The sequence below is a fragment of the Schistocerca serialis genome, chromosome 8, assembly GCF_023864345.2.
Source record: "Schistocerca serialis cubense isolate TAMUIC-IGC-003099 chromosome 8, iqSchSeri2.2, whole genome shotgun sequence".
NCBI lineage: Eukaryota > Metazoa > Arthropoda > Insecta > Orthoptera > Acrididae > Schistocerca > Schistocerca serialis.
In genome coordinates, this window is record NC_064645.1 from 434,773,716 (window position 1) to 434,796,029 (window position 22,314).

General features: G+C 44.0%; 1 protein-coding gene across 1 annotated transcript in view; it reads left to right on the forward strand.

The window, feature by feature from the left end:
• LOC126417052 (A-kinase anchor protein 200) overlaps positions 1–22,314 on the forward strand; it is a 168,711-nt gene that overhangs the window by 43,909 nt on the left and 102,488 nt on the right. The window contains exon 4 of the mRNA XM_050084944.1: positions 12,550–12,936. Within this exon, the coding sequence (XP_049940901.1) occupies positions 12,550–12,936 (387 nt within the window). The remainder of the gene's footprint in view (positions 1–12,549; positions 12,937–22,314) is intronic.

The following is a 22,314-nucleotide window of genomic DNA, read 5'->3' on the forward strand; positions in this document are numbered from 1 at the left end:
CTGTCTTGAGAGAAAACATCCAGCATGTCAACTGAGAAAACGAGGGTTGGGTTTCGCACATTAAGATGTTTCCTGAATCCCTCTTGGTAGGGATGACGTCATTTTGTTGCACCTCATTACCTTTGAGCTCACGTTCAAAGATTCTACAGTAAATGAACAAAATTGTAACTTCTGCGCCTCCTTCCAACTGATGTGCAGTTTTTGTCACAGAACGACGCTGTGCTTGAGTATTTCTCACGGGGTTTAGTTAGTGCTCAGCCCGTGTTAAAACTAGGCCGCCCTAGCGCACTCGCTCAGATGGCACCGGACGCGCATTATCTGGCGGGGAACTTCCTCGGCTGGTGACGCTTCCTCGCTGATACGTCTTGCGGCGGTGGCCAGTCATAAGCACCACCACCATCGAATGAGATCACCGCGAGGTTCTTCCTGCTTTCTTCCACAGTTCACTGAGCTATGAGGCGAGGCCTTTCCTGCCTCATGTTCCTTCATAGCTTGTAAGTAGCGGCGACCTATCCGACAACCGTGGAAAATCGCCAATTCTCAGGTATATTTCCTGGAAAAATTGAATTCTGAAAGATTCAGGAAAGTCTGAGACTGTAGATACTTTCATTAACAGAAAAAATCAGATTCGTATTTAGGCCCCCTTACCTGCCCATAAACATGGGACCCTTACAGGATTACTTCGTCGTTCACCTGTTCAGACCCCTTTTTCTCAGGAACGAGTGTAGGAATAAAGTCCAAATTTCTTATTCTGTCATCCATGCAGTCAAGATACAGCTGTTTGTCACACTTTGAAGTTCGCAACCAGGATCAAAACCTATAAAAATTATCTGGAAACATAATTTGTTCTTAATCCTCAGATCTCCAGTCCTAATCGCACGTGGCTAGTTTTTGTTACAATCAATTTCTCGTGGTGTCGGGCAAGGAAAGATGAAGGCCACTGAATTGCTGTAATGTTTGTTGCTCTATCACGGTTACCTTCATCACGTGCGTAGGTCATGTTTCTGTCTCTGGCTGCAGGTCCGTTTCTCATTTCATTAAGAGTAAGACAGTGTGTGAAGTGAAGTGCGGGTGAGAAAGTTCATATAGCCCTGACTTCGTTATTCACTCAAACGTAAATCTAGTGTCCACCAGAAAATGTACACAATTTAAACAACGAAAAGTATTACTTATGTGTTTATTTTAAATTTAATAATTGATCACACATGTTGTACGGCCTTCAGATTAGCACATGGTTGCTTTAAATGTTCAAAATAATTATCGTTTGCGGCTATACAGGGTGTTACAAGAAGGTACTCCCAAACTTTCAGCAAACATTCCTCACATACGAAGAAAGAAAATGTTATGTGGACGTAGGTCCGGAAACGCTTACTTTCCATGTTAGAGCTCATTTTATTACTTCTCTTCAAATCACATTAATCATGGAACGGAAACACACAGCAACAGAACGTACCAGCGTCACTTCAAACACTGTTACAGGAATTGTTCAAAATGTCCTCCGTTAGCGAGGATACATGCATCCACCCTCCATCGCATGGAATCCCTGATGCAGCCCTGGAGAATGGCGTATTGTATCACAGTCATTCACAAAGTGTGCACGAAGAGTCACTACATTTGCTACCGGGGTTGCGTAGACAAGAGCTTTCAAATGCCCCCATAAATGAGTCAAGAGGGTTGAGGTCAGGAGAGCGTGGAGGCCACGGAATTGGTCCGCCTCTACCAATCCATCGGTCACCGGATCTGTTGTTGAGAAGCGTACGAACACTTCGACTGAAATGTGTAGGAACTCCATCGTGCATGAACCACATGTGTCGTACTTGTAAAGGCACATGTTCTAGCAGCAACGGTAGAGTATCCCGTACGAAATCATGAGAACGTGCTCCATTGAGCGTAGGTGGAAGAACATGGGGCCCAATCGAGACATCAACAATGCCTGCCCAAACGTTCACAGAAAATCTGTGTTGATGACGTGATTGCACAATTGCGTGCGGATTCTCTTCAGCCCTCACATGTTGATTGTGAAAATTTACAATTTGATCACGTTGGAATGAAGCCTCATCCGTAAAGAAAACATTTGCACTGAAATGAGGATTCACACATTGTTGGATGAACCATTCGCAGAAGTGTACCCGTGGAGGCCAATAAGCTGCTGATAGTGCCTGCACACGCTGTACATGGTACGGAAACAACTGGTTCTCCCGTAGCACTCCCCATAAGTTACCTTGTACAGCAGCAACTTCTCTGACGCTGACATTAGGGTTATTGTCAACTGCACGAAGAATTACAAGTGTCCTCGTCGTTCTAGGTCTTCCCCAGTCGCGAGTCATAGGCTGGAATGTTCCATGCTCCCTAAGACGCCGATCAATTGCTTCGAACGTCTTCCTGTCGGGACACCTTCGTTCTGGAAATCTGTCTCGATACAAACGTACCGCGCCACGGCTATTGCCCCGTGCTAATCCATAGCATTAGCATCGTAATGGCCATCTGCCAACTCCGCATTTGTGAACATTGCACTGACTCCAAAACCACGTTCGTGATGAACACTAACCTGTTGATGCTGCGTACTGATGTGCTTGATGCTAGTACTGTAGAGCAATGAGTCGCATGTCAACACAAGCACCGAAGTCAACATTACCTTCCTTCAAATTGGCCCAACTGGCGGTGAATCGAGGAAGTACAGTACATACTGACTAAACTAAAATGAACTCTAACATGGAAATCAAGCGCTTCCGGACACATGTCCACATAACATCTTTTCTTTGTGTGTGAGGAATGTTTCCAGAAAGTTTGGGCGTACCTTTTTGTAACACCCTCTATACATAACAGAACGACGAGCGGTCGCCGCCACTACGTTAATGTTACAGGGAGATCGCTGCGCATGACGCTGTAATGTCCTGGCGAAGTTCCTCCAGCGTGCTTGGCTTACGTCGGTAGACGTTACCTTTCACAGATCCCCACAAGTAAAAGTCCATAGGGGTTAGATCTGGCGACTCTGGAGGGGACTCAATAGACCCTCTTCGTCCAATCCAGTGCCCCGGAAAATTGTCATCGAGGAAAGCTCGTAGGGCTAGGTGGTAGTGTGGTGGCGCCCCGTCCTGTTGGTAGAAGACCTCATCAGCTCAATAAAGCGCACGTATACCTGGCAAAATTGATGTGCGTAACATTTCCAGGTACACTTCTCCAGTGACACTAGCATCAAAGAAAAATGGCCCTTCTAAGTCTCTAGATGATAGTCGACCCCACCCATGAACCCCTGGTAGTATGACCGCTTTATCCACATAAACATGCGGACTTTCCGGTGCCCAGTACACTGTTATGCCGAGTCACGGTTCCATAAAGTTTAAATTGTGCCTCGTCACTCCACTACCTCCGTCACAGATTTATCAGTTACCGTTTGCTGATACCATTCGCAAAATTACATTGGGCGATCAGGATCGTTGTCATTAATAACGTGCAGTAGTAGTGGAACGTAAACTTTCCACTTTGCAGCTTTCAGAATTCTTCGTAAAATTGTACTGCCAACCCCACTTCACGTCCACATTGTGTAGCAGACTTCTGTGGAGGATTAACAAACTTTTCCAACACGAGAGCCGACGAAGCAGAACTTGTAGCTTTACGCTGTCTTCCTGATCTTCCTTTGTGAATATCACAAATCGTTCCATGCAATTCAGACTTGTCAATGATCCGTTTGTTATGCGAGTTGGCGGTTCCGTTTCAAACTCCCCGGCTCCAGTGACGTTGCACTTCAACGGCATTATCAAACTTGAAAAATCACTTCACAATACATATTCGTCACTCGAATGTCAAACATGCTAGAGCCATCTTGTTTTCTCAATAGCGAGATGAAAGTAATAACATACGTTGAGCCAATGAACGTAAAACACACACTAACTCAAGTCGAACAACAATAGCGATATCTCGATTGAGCCTGATAAAAATTGTATACATTTTTCTGGCGGATTCTGTATAAAACAGGTAGTTACCAAAAATCTCAGATCTTGACAGCTTTATTTAAAATTTTTACAACATACTCTGAAGTGAGACATATGTAGCCTATTTTTAACCAATAATGCACAGGTTTTATGTTGTAACCACCTGCGAGAGAGAAAATGCTATTCTGCGAAAATGTGCAGTTTAGTTTTCTTGCTGTCAGCTTTTAACTAACCTTTACATAAATTCTCAAATTTCCGAACAATGTTTGTATACACAAGTGTACTTTCTTCCTCGCCATCTATTTTACAGAAGACATTGTTTCATGACTTAGAATTTTATAGTTAAAATACTGTTAGATTAGATTAATACTAGTTCCATGGATCATGAATACGATATTTCGTAATGATGTGGAACGAGTCAAATTTTCCAATACACGACATAATTAAGTTAATTTAACAACATTCTTAAGTTAATATAACAACTTTTTAAATTTTTTTGAGACTTTGTAAGGCACAGGGGGAGGGGGTAAGCAGGAGAAGGTTGTGGGTAGGATGTATTTCCAATTTCTACTCATTAGCAGTTGCGTAGCATTTAGAGTTCACTAGAAAAATATAAGTCCATACCTGAACACGCGTGTTTTGAAGATCAGTCTCGCATATTCATGCTTAGGTACTTTCTTTGCCTGGCGACGAGTAAAGATAGATTTGATTTGTGGTACTTCGTTGCTTTCAGTCTATGGATACCACTTCACAGTGACCACAGTTAGAAGTGCTTTCTTGTGATTTTTTTCGTTCATAGTTACTGCGCAAGGGCATGGCACGATGGTGTCAAACGATGTTGACGAAGGAATTTTCAAGTGTGCCATTAGGTAAGACTGACTGTTGGTAAAACTGTAGTTTATTCTAACTGGAAATAATGGCCAGTAAGTGATCGTAGAACCGCAGTGTAACTTGCCGTCATGAAAATTAGAGAAATAGTACGTGGTCTCCAATATAATAAAAATTGGGTCAGGAAAATTCGGTAACTGAAAGTGAAATAACCTGGAACTCTTCTGTTAAAACAGCCTCCACTTTATTACAGTCTTACAGAAGAGCTTCATTCTCAACCACACTATATCTCCTAATGCGGCGTTGGTGCCACTGTCAGTTATATTAACGATGTTGCTGCGTCTCTTACATACGTTCTACGTCACCTCAATGTGTAAACGGTGATTGCCGTGCGCAGAGTGTAATTTTTAATATGTTGACAACTTTACATACATAGACGGTCATACATAAGTAGCAATACCATCTCGAGTAAATAGCGAGGCGACAGTGAGGCCGTGGTTGTTAGGCGTATTCTGGTGTATAGGCGTCACGTACAATTAAACTGCTGTAAAATGCCCTTCCGTCCCACCTTCCTCTTTGAAGCTAGAAACTCCGCATAAAAATGTTTTCTGACATTGCTAGACTGTTTTTGCGCGTCGCGAACTGAGATATACAGTTTAAATATTATGAATATAATCTGTTAGTCTCTCAGTCCTAAGGTTCTTTGTGCGTTTAGTAGGAAGCCTAGTTTTCCAAGAGACTGTTTTTCGTAACCTTAAGAAAAGGGTTTGCTCTTGTTAAAACACTGTACTGGATTGCAGATTATCGTAGTCTCAAAATTTACATGCTAATCTGATGACAGATGGATGATGTGAAGAGGAATGAAAGTCACGTAATTTGTCTTCCGAATGTCGTTTAGAGTGACGTGTTTCTTCGTCCAATTATCTAAATGTTTCGTTTCGCTTGTGTGTTAGGTTCAGGGTTCTGACTTCAGTACGCGAAATCAAAACCAGTTGGATCGACAGGCGAAACGTGAATAATCTTTCACTAAACTCTGAGCGAGTATAATTTATGCAAGCACCAGGAAGTAAATAAGTATGTACATCTGATGGAAATGGATTAGACTGCCGGGATAAAGCGTGACCCACTTCCATCTTGACTGATAGTGGGAAACTGCGATTTGCTTGCGGGTGGAATTGCTTTTAAAATGTAAGATTTTCCTGTAATAGTTGTCTACTAGTTATCTACATTTACGAGATTACTCTGATGTTCACAATTAAGTTCCTGGCAGAGGGTTCAATGAACGACCTTCAAGCTGTCTACCGTTCCACTATCGAATGGCGCGCGGGAAAAATGAGCACTTAAATTTCTCTGTGTGAGCCCTGATTTCTCTTACTTTATCGTGATCAGTTCTCCCTATGTAGGTGGGTGCCAACAATGTTTTCGCAATCGGTGAAGAAAACCGGTGATTGAAATTTCATAAGATCCCGTCGCAACGAAAAACGCCTTCAGTTCACGTATAATACCTGTGGCACTATCTCGCCTATTTCGCGATAATGAGAGCTGCTGCCTTTGAACTTTTTCGATGTCGTTCAATTCCACCTGATGCGAATCCCACACTGCACAGCAATATCCAGAATAGGGCAGACAAGCGTGGTGTAACGAGTCTTCAGTAGACTTCTTACACCTTCTAAGTGTTCTGCCAATGAATTGCAGTCTTTGGTTTGCTCTACCTATGACATTATCTATGTGATCGTTCCAATTTAGTTTATTTGTAGTTGTAATCCCTAAGTATTTAGTCGAATTTACAGCCTTCAGATCTGTGACTTATCTTGTAATCGAAATTTAGCTGATTTCTTTCAGTACTCATGTGAATAACTTCACATTTCTTTATTCAGGGTAAATTGCCACTTTTCGCACCATACATATATCTTATCTAAATAATTTTGCTATTAGTTTTGGTCATCTGATGACTTCAGAAGGCAGTAAATGACAATCATCTGCAAAAAAATCTAAGACGACTACTCAGATTTTCCTGTTTCGTAGTATAGATCAGGAGCGATAGAGGGTCTAAAACACTTCCTTGGGGAATGCTGGCTATTACTTCGGTATTGCTCGATGACTTTCCGTCTATTACTACGAACTGTGACCTTTCTGACAGGAAATCACGAATCCAGTCGCACAACTGAGGCAAAATTCCGTAGGCAAGCACTCTGTTAGAAGACACTCGTGAGAAAATGTGTGTCAGAGATGTAGAACCTTCGTAAAGAAGGCACCAACACCAGTGCTTCCAAAAGTACCCAAAGTACGAAAAACATGCCCCCCAAGAAAGAAATATGCCCTAAGAACCCGCCAAAAACACTGAATAACTCACATGACTGTCATTCGAACCTAAAACAGAACATACGAATGACAGTAAGGCGCATAGAGGAATGTGTGTGAACTTATTTATTGCTCTCCATCCATGATTGAACGCTGTAATGAACTCGCCATCGACTGGACTTTAATCCGTAATTTTCCCTCCTTCAGTGAAGCTGTAACAATTGGTAATGAAATGGTAAATACCTTCTGCCAAGAAAGTGATTTTTATATGGTATACTTCGAAGGAAAAGACATAACTGCATTATAATGGGAGTGCCTTTAAAAATCAATTCGTAAACTTGTGCTGGGCGAGGGGGGGGGGGGGGGGGGGAGCAGTGTTGATATACATGACTGCCTTAGCAATTATCACCCGCGGAATGTTTTGGCCCAGGAGCCACAATTAGTATCACTCAGCGTACTGCGCGTGTGCGCTCAACATCTGCCATCAGAATATTCGTAGCAGCGTATCATATCGTTTCTGGAAACCCAGAATCTGCTCTGTAGGAATCAACATGGATTCCAGAAGCAGCGATCGTGCGAGACCCAACTCACTTTATTTATTCATGAGACCCAGAAAATATTAGATACAGGCTCCCAGGCAGATGCTATTCTCCTTGACTTTCGGAAGGCGTTCGACACAGTTCCGCACTGTCGCCCGATAAACAAAGTAAGAGCCTACGGAATATCAGACAAGCTGTGTGGCTGGATTGAAGAATTTTTAGCAAACAGAACACAGCATGTTATCAATGGAGAGACGTCTACAGACGTTAAAGTAACCTCTGGCGTGCCACAGGGGAGTGTTATGGGACCATTGCTTTTCACAATATATATAAATGACCTAGAAGATAGTGTCGGAAGTTCAATGCGTCTTTTCGCGGATGATGCTGTAGTATACAGAGAAGTTGCAGCATTAGAAAATTGTAGCGAAATGCAGGAAGATCTGCAGCGGATAGGCACTTGGTGCAGGGAGTGGCAACTGACCCTTAACATACACAAATGTAATGTACTGCGAATACATAGAAAGAAGAATCCTTAATTGTATGATTATATGATAGCGGAACAAACACTGGTAGCAGTTACTTCTGTAAAATATCTGGGAGTATGCGTGCGGAACGATTTCAAGTGGAATGATCATATAAAATTAATTGTTGGTAAGGCGGGTACCAGGTTGAGATTCATTGCGAGAGTCCTTAGAAAATGTAGTCCATCAACAAAGGAGGTGGCTTACAAAACACTCGTTCTACCTATACTTGAGTATTGCTCATTAGTGTGGGATCCGCACCAGATCGGGTTGATGGAGGAGATAGAGAAGATCCAAAGAAGAGCGGCGCGTTTCGTCACAGGGTTATTTGGTAAGCGTGATAGCGTTACGGAGATGTTTATCAAACTCTGCAAGAGAGGCGCTCTGCATCGCGGTGTAGCTTGCTGTCCAGGTTTCGAGAGGGTGCGTTTCAGGATAAGGAGTCGAATATATTGCTTCCCCCTACTTATACCTCCCGAGGAGATCACGAATGTAAAATTAGAGATATTCAAGCGCGCACAGAGGCTTTCCGGCAGTCGTTCTTCCCGCGAACCATACGCGACTGGAACAGAAAAGGGAGGTAATGACAGTGACACGTAAAGTGCCCTCCGACACACCGTTGGGTGGCTTGCGGAGTATAAATGTAGATGTTGATGTAGCAGCTCTGATTTAGCCTTCCTCCAGAAGAGTGCCATTGTGCGTTAATCTTGACGTGCCTTTCATAATGTATCAGGTCGTGGAAATTGTAAAAAGTTTCTTGGGCTTCTATTGGAAAGCGGCAGTTTCGACGTCTTTGTGGGGCTCAATCGGACACGCTTGTTGGTGTTGCCTCATGAGGCGGCGGCAGCGACGAAACGGCGTGCATCAGCTGTTGCGCAGAGAGCGGGACCTGCCCTGAGTCACTGCCAGGCAGCCAGCGGCCGCCGTGACTCAGGTCGCAGGAGCACGTGACTCACCCAGCAGTCCAGCGGCTGTCTGCTGTATCGTCCTACACACGGCTCCTCACTTACCACCGGCTGAATGAATGGCCGACCGAGACCGGAACCGCTGTCTATTCCCAGCTCGTACGCAAGCCTTTGCTGATGTGCTCGTTTAGCAATTGCCTAATTGTATCTATTTGTGCCCCTAGACTTAATGAAATTATACGAAGTTTGGCATGCTGCTTTAAGGCAATACGACCATCGCGTAAATTTCAGTTGTGTATGTATTAAATTTGGTCCCTTCTGGACCGCCTGATGTTAAAGGGGCATTTTCATAGTTTTTCTTTTGCTTTCGCTTTTATTTGCGCTCACATTACTTCGCGCTCACATTACTTCATTCTTGCTCAGTGAGCGCTTGTCCGTTCATCTGACTTAGTTGCTTCAGCCTTGTTTCCTGCCAGGTACGGCAAGAAACAGGGAATAAAAGTTAGTGTTAATACTTTCATCCTTCTTTACCTCCTCCTGCATTAGTGCAGATGACGTGTCACTGAGCACATTTGTACTGTGCATGCAGTACACGTGAGGTGCCTAGTTGTTTCCACTGCCCTGTGTGGAATACATAAGTTCTTATACACTTCACTAACCTGCTGTCTTCATGATGTCCCCAGCGCAGAAAACAGCACGCAGGTCGTGGATTCTTTTTCTTGAGGCTGAAATTAACTTTGCAAGGAACTGCTGCTATGAATAAACTATAACTCATTTGGGATGCCACTCGCGTTGTTATTAATATAGACACGAGAAACTATTCTTGATCACAACGTATTGAACATCTTTCCACAGTCATTATATCTGGCTCAAATAACATGAAATACATCCTGCCACAGACAACGTCTGTCTACTGGAACCGTCAGAACTGGAGAATAAAATTACGCGAATCAAATACTACTATGACAAACATGTCTGTACCTAGCGACGGTCGAACTGTAGTGCCGGACTGCCCGAGACACTTCGCGCGCCAAGCCAGCAAGTTTTAGAATATTGTGAAACCAATATATCCTCCAGCCCAGCATAGCTGCAATTAGTGTATGCCCTGGTGGTCCAAGTGGGTTTTCGGTTCTCGGCGCTCATTTAGTTGAAATAATTAAGGTGGTGTAATTGCGATAATTCCTTATCTCTCCATTTAAGAATTGCTTGTGGGATCGAGCTCGGGTTAAGTGACACTTGTTACAGATGGTACACTTGACACGATAAATTAGATTCGGACTTCCTTTGCAAAGCAGAAGGTACAAAAAAGTGTTTGAAAACCGTTTTGTTAAACTAGCATAGACGTTCATGTGCTCTTCACGAACGTAAGTTTACTTTTCTAAGTACGGCACGTGAGAAGTGTTTTAAGCGACGAAGATGCGCCTGATGTGACGGTTCGACGTCTTATATTTCTAACAAAATATTGGGTTTTCCTTAAATTGGTCTTAAACATAATTTTCAGGGTTTGTACCGCGATCGGTAAAATTGGAACCCTTACAGTATCATTGTGTCTGCCTGTTAGGACGCCATTATCTGAGAAACGGTTCGAGCTATAAAGTTGAAATTTGTCAAATACTGAGGTCTGCTGTCCCTTTATAGTATAAAAAATTTAAGCGTCTAACAGTCACTTCAAGCAGGAGATAGGGTCATTTCTCACATATTTTCAAACTCGTATCAGAACATACAGATGAGCTGCCTGTACACAATTTTGTATGGAACCCTAAGCAGTTCGTCCGTTTTCTACCGGGTGTTACAAAAAGGTACGGCCAAACTTTCAGGAAACATTCCTCACACGCAAATAAAGATGTTATGTAGACATGTGTCCGGAAACTCCTAATTTCCATGTTAGAGCTCATTTTAGTTTCGTCAGTATGTACTGTACTTCCTCGATTCAGCGCCAGTTGGCCAATTTGAAGGAAGGTAATGTTGACTTCGGTGCTTGTGTTGACATGTGACTCATTGCTCTACAGTACTAGCATCATGCACATCAGTACGCAGCATCAACAGGTTAGTGTTCATCACGAACGTGGTTTTGGAGTCAGTGCAATGTTCACAAATGCGGAGTTGGCAGATGGCCATTACGATGCTAATGCTATGGATTAGCACGGGGCAATAGCCGTGGCGCGGTACGTTTGTATCGAGACAGATTTCCAGAACGAAGGTGTCCCGACAGGAAGACGTTCGAAGCAATTGATCGGCGTCTTAGGGAGCATGGAACATTCCAGCCTATGACTCGCGACTGGGGAAGACCTAGAACGACGAGGACACTTGTAATTCTTCGTGCAGTTGACAATAACCCTAATGTCAGCGTCAGAGAAGTTGCTGCTGTACAAGGTAACTTATGGGGAGTGCTACGGGAGAACCAGTTGTTTCCGTACCATGTACAGCGTGTGCAGGCACTATCAGCAGCTGACTAGCCTCCACGGGTACACTTCTGCGAATGGTTCATCCAACAATGTGTGAATCCTCATTTCAGTGCAAATGTTTGCTTTACGCATGAGGCTTCATTCCAACGTGATCAAATTGTAAATTTTCACAATCAACATGTGAGGGCTGAAGAGAATCCGCACGCATTTGTGCAATCACGTCATCAACACAGATTTTCTGTGAACGTTTGGGCAGGCATTGTTGGTGAGGTCTCAATTGGGCCCCATGTTCTTCCACCTACGCTCAATGGAGCACGTTATCATGATTTCGTACGGGATACTCTACCGTTGCTGCTAGAACATGTGCCTTTACAAGTACGACACATGTGGTTCATGCACGATGGAGTTCCTACACATTTCAGTCGAAGTGTTCGTACGCTTCTCAACAACAGATCCGGTGACCGATGGATTGGTAGAGGCGGACCAATTCCGTGGCCTCCACGCTCTCCTGACCTCAACACTCTTCACTGTCATTTATGGGGCATTTCAAAGCTCCTGTCTACGCAACCCCGGTACCAAATGTAGAGACTCCTCGCGCACGCATTGTGGACGACTGATACAATACGCCATTCTCCAGGGCTGCATCAGGGATTCCATGCGACGGAGGGTGGATGCATGTATCTTCGCTAACGGAGGACATTTTGAACATTTCCTGTAACGAAGTGTTTGAACTTACGCTGGTACGTTCTGTTGCTGTGTGTTTCCATTCCATGATTAATGTGATTTGAAGAGAAGTAATAAAATGAGCTCTAACATGGAAAGTAAGCGTTTCCGGACACATGTCCACATAACATTTTCTTTCTTTGTGTGTGAGGAATGTTTCCTGAAAGTTTGGCCGTACCTTTTTGTAACGCTCTGTATATTGTAATTTTGCGTTTCTTTATCACGACGACTCGTAAATAGATAGCAGTGAACCTCTGAGTCCATGTATGTGATAGTTATGAATGGAAAAAAAATCAGCTGATTCAGTAATTTGTTGTAAATATGTATTTTCGAGTTACTAACACGCTGCGCCCAGTTCTGTATGTGTACCTACAGGGTGTGTCGTGCCTGTGCAGGATGGCGAGGTGATGGTGAACGGGTCGGAGGCCGTGGTGGACGAGGATGGCGACGCTGCACCCTCGGCGCCGGCCGCAAAAGCCGACGGGGACGAGAACTCCGTGTCGGCCGCGGAGCCAGAAGCGAACGTGAACGTCAACGGCACCGACGCCAAGGAGGCGGCGGCGGACGGCGACAGCAAGGAGGGAGCCGACGCGGCCACCTCCCCCGCGGAGGACAAACCGAAGGGCAAGAAGGAAAAGGGCAAGAAGGACAAGAAGGAGAAGGAAAAGGACAAGGGCAAGGACAAGGAGAAGGACAAGAGCAAGCCGGTGGCCAGGAAGTTCTCGCTGAGGAACCTGCTCAGGGGCAAGCAGGACGCCGCAGAGCCGCCCAAGGAGAACTCGGTGAGTACGCCCTTCCGGGAATGTTGAACTTACCACTAACACCCGTCTGCTTTGTCCCATGACGCGAACATCTCTGACAAAAACCCCAGTATAACTGAAAATACGCGTGAACTTCTCATGACGTCATCTTTGGTTTCGCCAACTCTTGCACAAGCTATTAGTCTAATCTACACCTTGGGATATGCTACAGATCACTCACCAAAACCTATGTCCTAAAATAAATACAGGCTCATAAATTTTTCGGCAATTTGAGCGTGTAAATTTGCAAACCTCTAAACTTTTCGGATTTTGGCTTAGATTCACTCTACCATCAACCAGTCTCCAAGCCAGTGCACGCTAATCAGACGCTGTGATAGGAACATTGTAGTCTGGACCATGTGCAGCTAGACGCTGTGGTCATGATGAGCCGGAAATGTCACTTACCGATAACGAAGAGTTTTGAAACGAAAAGTTCGTACTTACAGTTCACTGCCTTGATATCAATGGCAAATACATTCCCATAATGTAATTTTTCAGGTTACATGCGCACGCGCAGCTGCACTTGGTCTTAAACTTATTCACAGAAAGTATGGTAAGCACTGAATGGAAGTACAAAGAATATGAATGACAGTACAGCTAACTGTGTGTGTGTGTGTGTGGGGGGGGGGGGTTGTACTGAGATGACAACTTTTCGATCATAAATTTTTCCGTTCCTGTAACTAAATTTCTGCCAGCAGGACTAGAACGTCGTCTGATCAAGAATGTTGATATAACTCCTCCACTGGATGACCCTGCAGTGCCTAGACAAGAAGTTAGTGAGTGGTATCAGAAAATCCAAAAATGCGACTGGTTGCATACTTAGCCCATATAAATCACCAATTACAAGTACCTTCAGTGTTTCGGAAGACGACTGCTTGAATAGAAAACACGCATCAAAAGGACGGTGGAAAGAGCATCGCTGAAAGTTGAGCTTCATAATACGCGCTGTGTAGTGGCACCACTTGCAGAAATACGTGCCAACACTGTCCGGTCTTAAGATACATATTTTCACTACCAGTTTCTATCATGGACGTTTTCACAGTTGTAAAATTTCTATTGTGGCAACACCAAATGGCATACATGCTATTTAACCAGGAAATTACGCGCTACTGCTGGACTTGAAATCGTAAGAAAAGTCAGTATTGGGGTATTCTGGTTAAATAGCTTGTATGCCAGGTGAAGGTGTTAAAAATATTTTTCGACTGCCGGGATGATCCGTGATCGAAACAGCTTGTGACTAAATTTATTGTAAGACAGCACATTGTGTATTATGCATTTCTCAAATTGCAACCGTTGACAGTTGCCCGAAAATATTTTTGTAGTTTCTCTAGGTGGCAGATGAGACGGACCATGTATAAAAGTAATCCGTTCCGTATCGCCGCAGCGAATTAGTTCGCGCCTGTAGATAACCGTCCCAACGAACAGATCTCAAAAGCGGGTTGCTGTCTTTACGCCTTCACGGATGGTGGCGGCGGCAGCAGCAGTAGCAGCTATGACTTACATGAAATACACGTGCTCTTCTGCCGGTGCTGATGTCTGCTGCGTTACGCACGATGACCCTATTGAGCACTTACCTAGCGAGGTAGGGCAGTGATTAGCACACCGGACTCGCATTCGGGAGGAAAACAGTTCAAATCCGCATCCAGGCATCCTGATTTAGGTTTTCCGTGATTTCCCTAAATCGCTTCAGGCAAATGCCAGGATGGTTCCTCTGAAAGGGTATGGCGGACTACCTTCCACATCCTCCCCTAATCCGATGGGATCAATGACCTTGCCGTTTGGTCCGCTCCCCCAAATCAACCAACCTGTTGAGAACTTGGTATGTTGGGTTAAAAGTTAGACGCTGTAGCCACTGATATGGCTGTTTTCTATATATCTTAGTTTCCGAGCAGTCATTATCTGTGATCCTGGAGATACACTATGTATAGAAACAAAGACAGTGTTCTATTTGCGCTCTCCTGGCCTCACCACATTGCTACTGGTCAAAGCAGAAGTCCGTGATAATGGAAGATTCTGTTTGCTAATTTAAGTTGAGTAAAAACCCTGTGCTGCCCCAAAACTCAGACGCGATCGCCATAGACATCCACCGCATGTAACCATGTGTGAAAGCTTAACCTCTCTTGTCTGTAATGTATGTTTATTAAGTTAGATCATTAACTTTCCCTATTTGTGTGTTGGCGCTTCTTCAGTAGTGTTGCCATTGGCCGACTGTCGCTTGTCGATGCTCTATCTGCTGGCATTGGCTGGTAACATCACGTGACGAGCTATGATTAAAACCTCCACGCCGATGTGTAAAACATTTGCTATTCAAAGGATTGCTAAGTTCTGCAGCTCCGCGGAGAAGTATTCACTTAACATGGAAAAATGTTTTCACCCGGGAACAGGGTATCTAACTCGGGAATCCAGAAAAAACCGGGAATTTTTTCTTGTACACGTATACACCCAGAAGTTAGGAGTAGCATCGGAGAAAATGATTCGTATCAGATATCTTCGATATCTGTTCTAGGAGCCGTTTATCAACGTCCGATCCAAGCAGGGTCGGAGTCCGGAAGTGAAGAACGTCTTGAGAGTTGTGTGCCAGGAGAGAGCATCCGACGTTTCTAACAAGGGGAGGCCACGACGTTTGGAACGCGGATTTACTGCAAACTTCGTACACTCGTAGTACTCCATGAGGACAACAAAATGTGTAAGCAGTACCGCGTACTTCTCAAGCGTTATTGAGAAAATCGCAAGCTAATTTCGATCGTCAAATATATATCTGCGCGTGGCCATTTTTATCATGAAGCTGCAGCTGCCGAGTGGCTTGCGTTAAAGCCCCGTAATCGATGTATAGTCCCGTTATCAATTTCTTTTAGTTTCAACAGTCACTTTCTTTATTATTTATATTACAATTGATATAATGGGAAAATAAGTGCAATCGAATGAACTTTCATTAAATTTACAATGTTATTTGGCTGTCTACAAATTTTTATCGCAAATAATATTTATAACTATCGACTAGTAAACGACCAAACACATGTAGTGACACTGAAAATGTGTGCTTGTGCTGATTTGGGAAATCCCTTATACGTGGAAGGAGCCCGAAACTACTTGTTACCTGCAAGTTTTGACCGGCACACACGGCTTTCGGAAGATGTACAATTAATTGTCGCTTTCGACATTACATGTTGCAGGATGGTATTTTTTCACAAAACATGGCAAACAGTTATGAATACTATATTATTTGTGATAGTAAAAATTTGTAGACTTCCAAATAACATTGTAAATTTAATAAAAGTTCATCCGATTATACGTATTTTTCCCATTATATCAATTGTAATATAAATAGTAAAGAAAATGACTTTGTTGAAAATAAAAAAAAACTGACGATCGGCACTCGATCCAACGATTACGGTGCTTGAACGCTAACGGTCGTAGAATCATACGTGGTTACCGAACGGAAACAAGGTGCAACTAGCGATGCTTGACAAGTCGCAGTTTCCCCAGCTTTCGTAACAAGGAATTCCGAAAACGCTGTTACAGGTCCTAACCAACCACGTCTGTGAACTTTCGTCAGTACCAAACGAACGCTGTACAAGCGACTGTCAGAGAATAAATATGTCCGAATCTCTAATTGTTTGTGCATGACTACCCATGTTTAAACGAACTGAGCTGTCGGTGGTGTAATTTCAAATTGTCGCCAAATAACCTTCATCGTGTAATCCGCAAGGCTGTCTGCTACATTCCTGACTACTGTGCGTAAACCAACATAGAATAAGAAATTTACTGTAGCACAACAGTGTGTTTGCTGGTCGTACAAACGTCTGCGAAAGGAAAAGTAGCGCTGAAAAATTCTTCACTCTAATTATATTCCTTAAAGCTGCCGTATTATGTAATGCTCTGGTTCCTCTAAATGACTTTATTGGGCTCGTTCCATTGATGTTGCTGTATTCGTGTCGTGTGTGGTGTAAGTATCGGACTTTAAGACTGTAATTAGCAGAGTTTGTGTGCTAATTTTGACAGATTAATTGCCGAGAAGATATCCCCTCAATTATCACAGAAGTTCACGGTCATTTCAGATGACCTAAAAAACTACGGATTTGAACTTCTGAATTTGCTGATTCTAGATCACAGTAGTGGGAAAGTTGCAAGAAACCCGAAACACCGCTTCTCCTGGTGGACCTTATGTATTCAGTACGGCGGTAGTCGCAAGGGGAATTTCGTGATTGCACTTGGACTATGTAGAACACCTGAAGCACTAAAATCACCATGTTAACGTTTATTAATAGTGTTTCGAAGCTTTGCCGATTGACGGGGGGGGGGGGGTGGTGTTCGTAGATAAGTTACATACGCAGACTTTAAACATTAGTCAGTACTTTTTGTCCGTGGCAATGAATATAGAATTCTACCGTTTGCTGTTGTTGAAGCGAGTTAGCGGACACGTCTATATACATTGACAAACACGATCTTTGTTCGTTGTTGTGACATACTGGATAGACCCTTGTTAGTTCAACAAAGTGCGCGCCCTTACCTGACATTTGTTTTGGCCTAAGTTAAATTTGTACGTATCTTACACTGACCGGCACGAAAAAGCAGTAGTGAAATTGCTTACAAAAAACTGAAATTTATTTTAAATTTGTCACTTTTGACTCTAATCGCCATCTTACGATGTAATATTGTGGTACGGTCCCATTTAAGTGCCCAACAATGAAAAAGGTTACAAATAAATTTAACCAAATAAACCAGAGACGCACACTTCAGTTCAGTGGCGGCGGTGTGACTGTTGCGGAGAAATTGAAGTCGTAAGAAGCGTTCCTCTCTCAGATGTTGCTCTTCTCGGGCCTGTTGCTGGTCTCCTTGCAAAGGCTCAAGTTTCCCTGTACCTCTCAAGGCATGCCTGTGGAAGGTCCAATCCTCAAAACTTGCGCAACGTAATCCATGCTGCGGCCATCTTCCACAACAGCTTCCGCACCGCAGCCTGTTCAGGGCTTAATGGCATGTCACTCCAGAAAGTTGATTACGACAGTCACGGAAAGATCCTGCAAACACGTCTGAAAGGGGACAATTCAGAGTACAATAATAAGCGCTACAAGAGCGGCAAAGCATTATTCGCTCACATTCAGTGATGTGTTTTCAACGTTGCGCGAGAAACAGTTGAGGCCAGTACAATAAACAATCAATACTTCATTGTTTGCTCGCAAGGCAACAGCAGAAAAATACGGTTAAAAAACTTGGAAGTGCTCCATTTTGATTAGATAATTACACATCATTTGTTGCGTTTGTCGTGCCGGTCAGTGTATTTGGGCGGTCGCGACCTTGAGACATGAGTGAATGTGGATAGAGGTTCGGAGGCACTCAGTGGTCCGTGGTGGAGCGTGCCGGCGTCTGGTTGCCAGGAAACGTGATAGGCGGCCAGAAACTTTGCCCTCGGCGTCTCGCTAACGGCGCCCGCCGCCGAAAGTACGGCTCTTCCGGCCGCCTTGGGTTTATCTGTGACAAACAAAGCTATCGCTGGCAGCGCGCTGACCGCGGCGTCTCGCGTCCCGCGGCGACCCCTGGCGTCCGTCTGTCCGGGACTCTGCTGCTAATCGCCCGTACTCCTGCTCCTTGTAAATCTGGCAGCGAGCCAGTTGGTGCAGTGAAATGCGTGTTCTCGAGTTCTGGCGTTGACATTACTGTGGCGCGGTTGCTTCGAATCGGCTAAAATGTTGCTTCGAATCGGCTAAAAGAGCAATGTACTTAAGTTAGTCAGCTAGCTCCAATGAGAGCACTGGAACCGTGTTAGAGAGAAGAAAGGCTCGAACCCTTCTGACATACGCCATTTTTTTCTTGATTAAACTGATTCATTTCTGTCGAACGCTGTCGGTTTTGTCAGTAAGACTGCTGACACATCCTCCCAGTCCAGCCAGTGATAGCTGCACTGAGGACGTATTTCTTTAATGATGTGGGTTTCGTCGAGGCGTTAATGTATACTCTCACACGAATGCGTGTTATGACGGTGCATCTCATTTGATGGGCTGTTCCTGATCTCCGAGAACCTAGTCAAAAATACATTGAAGAGCCAAAGAAACTGCACACCTGCCTAATGTCGTGTAGGACCCCCACAAGCACGCAGAAGTACCGCGGCACGACGTGGCATGGACTCGACTAATGGCTGAAGTAGATCTCGTGGGAATTAACACCATTAATCTTGCAGGGCTGTCCATAAATCTGTAAGAGGTGATCTATTCTGAACAATACAGTATGTTGCAAGGAATCCCAGATATGCTAAATAACCTCCATGTCTGGGGAGTTTGTGTTCTGGACTTGTGGGGTGTCGCATTGTCCTGGTGGAATTGCCAAAGTCCGAGGGAATGCACAATGGACATGAATGGATGCAGATGATCAGACAGGACGCTTACGTACGTGTCACCTATCTAGACGTATCAGGGGTCCCATTTCATTCCTACTGCACATGCTCCACACCATTACGAAGCCTCCGCCAGCTTGTACAATCTCCTGCTGACATGAAGGGTCCATGGATTCATGAGGTTGTCCCCATACCTGTACACGTTCATCCGCTCGATAAAATTTGAAACGATACTCGTCCGAGCAGATGACGCGTTTCCAGTCAGCAACAGTCCAATGTCGGTGTTCACGGGCCCAAGCGATGCGTAAAGCTTTTGTCGTGCAGTCATCAAAGCTAAAAGAGTGGTCCCTCGGCTCCCGAAATCCCATGCCGATGTTTCTTTAAATAGTTCGCAAGCTGATACTAGATGGCACAGCATTGAAATCTGCAGCAATTTGCGGAAGGGCTGCACTTCTGTCACATTGAACAATTCTCTTCAGTCGTCGTTGGTCCTGTTCTTGCAGGATCTTTTTTCGGCCGCAGCGATGTCGCACATTTGTTTTGCCAGATTTCTGATATTTACGGTACGCTCTTGAAATGCTCGTACACGAAAATCCCCCGCTTCATCCCTACGCCGTAGATACTGTGTCCCATCGCTCGTGCGCCATCTATAACACCACATTCAAACTCTCTTAAACTCTTAACTCTTCCTAACCTGCCGGTGTAGCAGCAGTAACCGATCTAACAACTGCTCCAGGCACTTCTCTTATATAGGCGTTGCCGAGCGCAGCGCCGTATTCTGCCTGTTAACATCTGTATTTTAATACGCATGTCTATTCCCTCTTTTTTTGCGCTTCAGTGTATACTGAAAATGTCATGTTGCCGTACAGTGTGTGTATAAAATAAGACTAAAGTAACCTTTAATTGTGAAAAGGGTTAATAAGTTACAGAAATGTTTGATGCAGCACTGAATAAGTAAATTTTAAAGTTTTAACCCGCTTAAAAATGTTAATTACCTAAGTTGCCGGTAGATGGTATAAGCGAATGATACATTCCAACTGCAATCATGAAGTCGACGTATAACGGTGCAGAGCGTGTACAGTGCTGCGTAAGGTTTCATGAATCCATATCGGCTACAATTCACAAACAATTCAGAACTAATCTCGCAAGCAGCCACCACCTCAAAGACAAACTTTACCAATTTCACTGAAACTGGCTGTGCATCACACAGAACTCCGTGTCAGGAAGGCACAACAGTCTCTGACGCTGCAGTTGAAAAAGTTCTGCAGTCTTAAATTCGTAGTGTGGGTAAATAAACGAGACGTGCCAGCTCAGAATGAATATGCCTAGTGTTACAGTGTGGAATGCATTAGGAATCGCCTGTCATTCGAACCATCCACACTCGAACTGCCTCAAGCTTTAAGAGAATGTGAAACATTAAAACGAGCTGACGTTTGTGTAGAAGTGTTTAAGAAAATGCGGACTGAAGATGGATTGTAGTGTTCAGTGACAAACCTACTTTCCATACCTGGGTAAAGTGAATCGGCATAATGTTCGGATGTAAGATGAGTAGAAACCACATCATAATTGAACATGTAGCGGACACGCCTAGGGCTGTAAGTAGTAACGAATGTACTGTCCATTTTCAAGCATATCGTACCTGGACATGCTTGAACATTAGGTAATGACCCAATTACAGTGGAAAATGTGAACAGAATTTTTTCAGCGCCACCACACTTACCATTGTGAAGTTGTCGTGTCTTGGGAGGAATGTGCCGATTTGGATTGGACTTGGTAGAACAATGTCCTGGCCACGACGATTAGCAGAATTAGCCCCCATAGACCTCTGTGTGCTGGGGTTGCGTTAAAGGCTGAGCGTTTGTTCCTCGGCTCCCCGGAAGGGTTGACGAGCTGCCACAACGGATAACACAAGCAGTTGCCGCCTTGCGTAAAGACTGGCTTCATGGTATTTGGCAGGAAACTCGTTAGAGATGACATTAATCATGTTACGAAAGGTAGCCACATCGAACATTCCTAAATAAAACTTGAAGATATTGCCATTATTCCATTCTGATCTTCTATTAGTTGAAGATATACTGCATTCAGTGCTGTATCATAAATTTCCGAAAGTTATTTACCTTCTTCACAATTCAAAGTTACTTTTGTATAATTTATAAACAGCCTGTAAATATACCGCATATTTCAGATAGGTGTTGTCTATAACCTACAAAATAGCAAGTAAAATGAAAATTTTAGGTAAGCAAACATATGTAGCACTTGCAGAATGAAGTTTTCCTTCTTCAGTGGTATGTGCGCGCTGGTATGAAACTTACTGGCAGATTAAAATTTTGTGGGGGAGTGTTAGTTCTGCAAGGTAGGAGACGAGGCACTGGCGGTAGTAAAGCTGTGAGGACGGATCGTGAGTCGTGCTTGTGTAGCTCAGTTGGTAGAGCACTTGCCTGCAGAAGACAAAGGACCCGAGTTCGAGTCTCGGACCGGCACAGTTTTAATCTGCCAGGAAGTTTCATATGTAACATTGCTCTCTGCAGAGTTTCAACCTATTTTCCAGAGTTACAGCATAGAGACGAAATTTAAGGAGATTTCTCTCGTGTAACTGACATATAGTGGAAGATAGCTGGATAGGATAAACTCTAATCGCACCGATTCCTGGATTGACATCAGTCTGTGGTCGGTATTCGGTTTGTGTGACTGAACTCGTAGAAGCCTTTCTAGGATTTGTATGAGGCATAAAAAGTGTAAAACATGCTATGGAAGCTGCCGTTATTGGCTGTGTAAAGTACAAAAATTACACTTGTATGAACACGAGGATAGGAAATCGCATGTGTGTCGTATTATGACAAAGTACTCTCCGCCATGAATGTACTTACGTAAGGCGTGTATGTGCAGAGGCAGATAGAATATGTAATCGAAATCAGCAAACTCCTGAATTATAGAACCCTCACCTCCATTCTGTGAAATGTACTTCCATCGAAATATAAATGCCATCTGTTGGCTCCTGTACGGTGGTTGTTGTGTGTGGGGCGCTCAACATC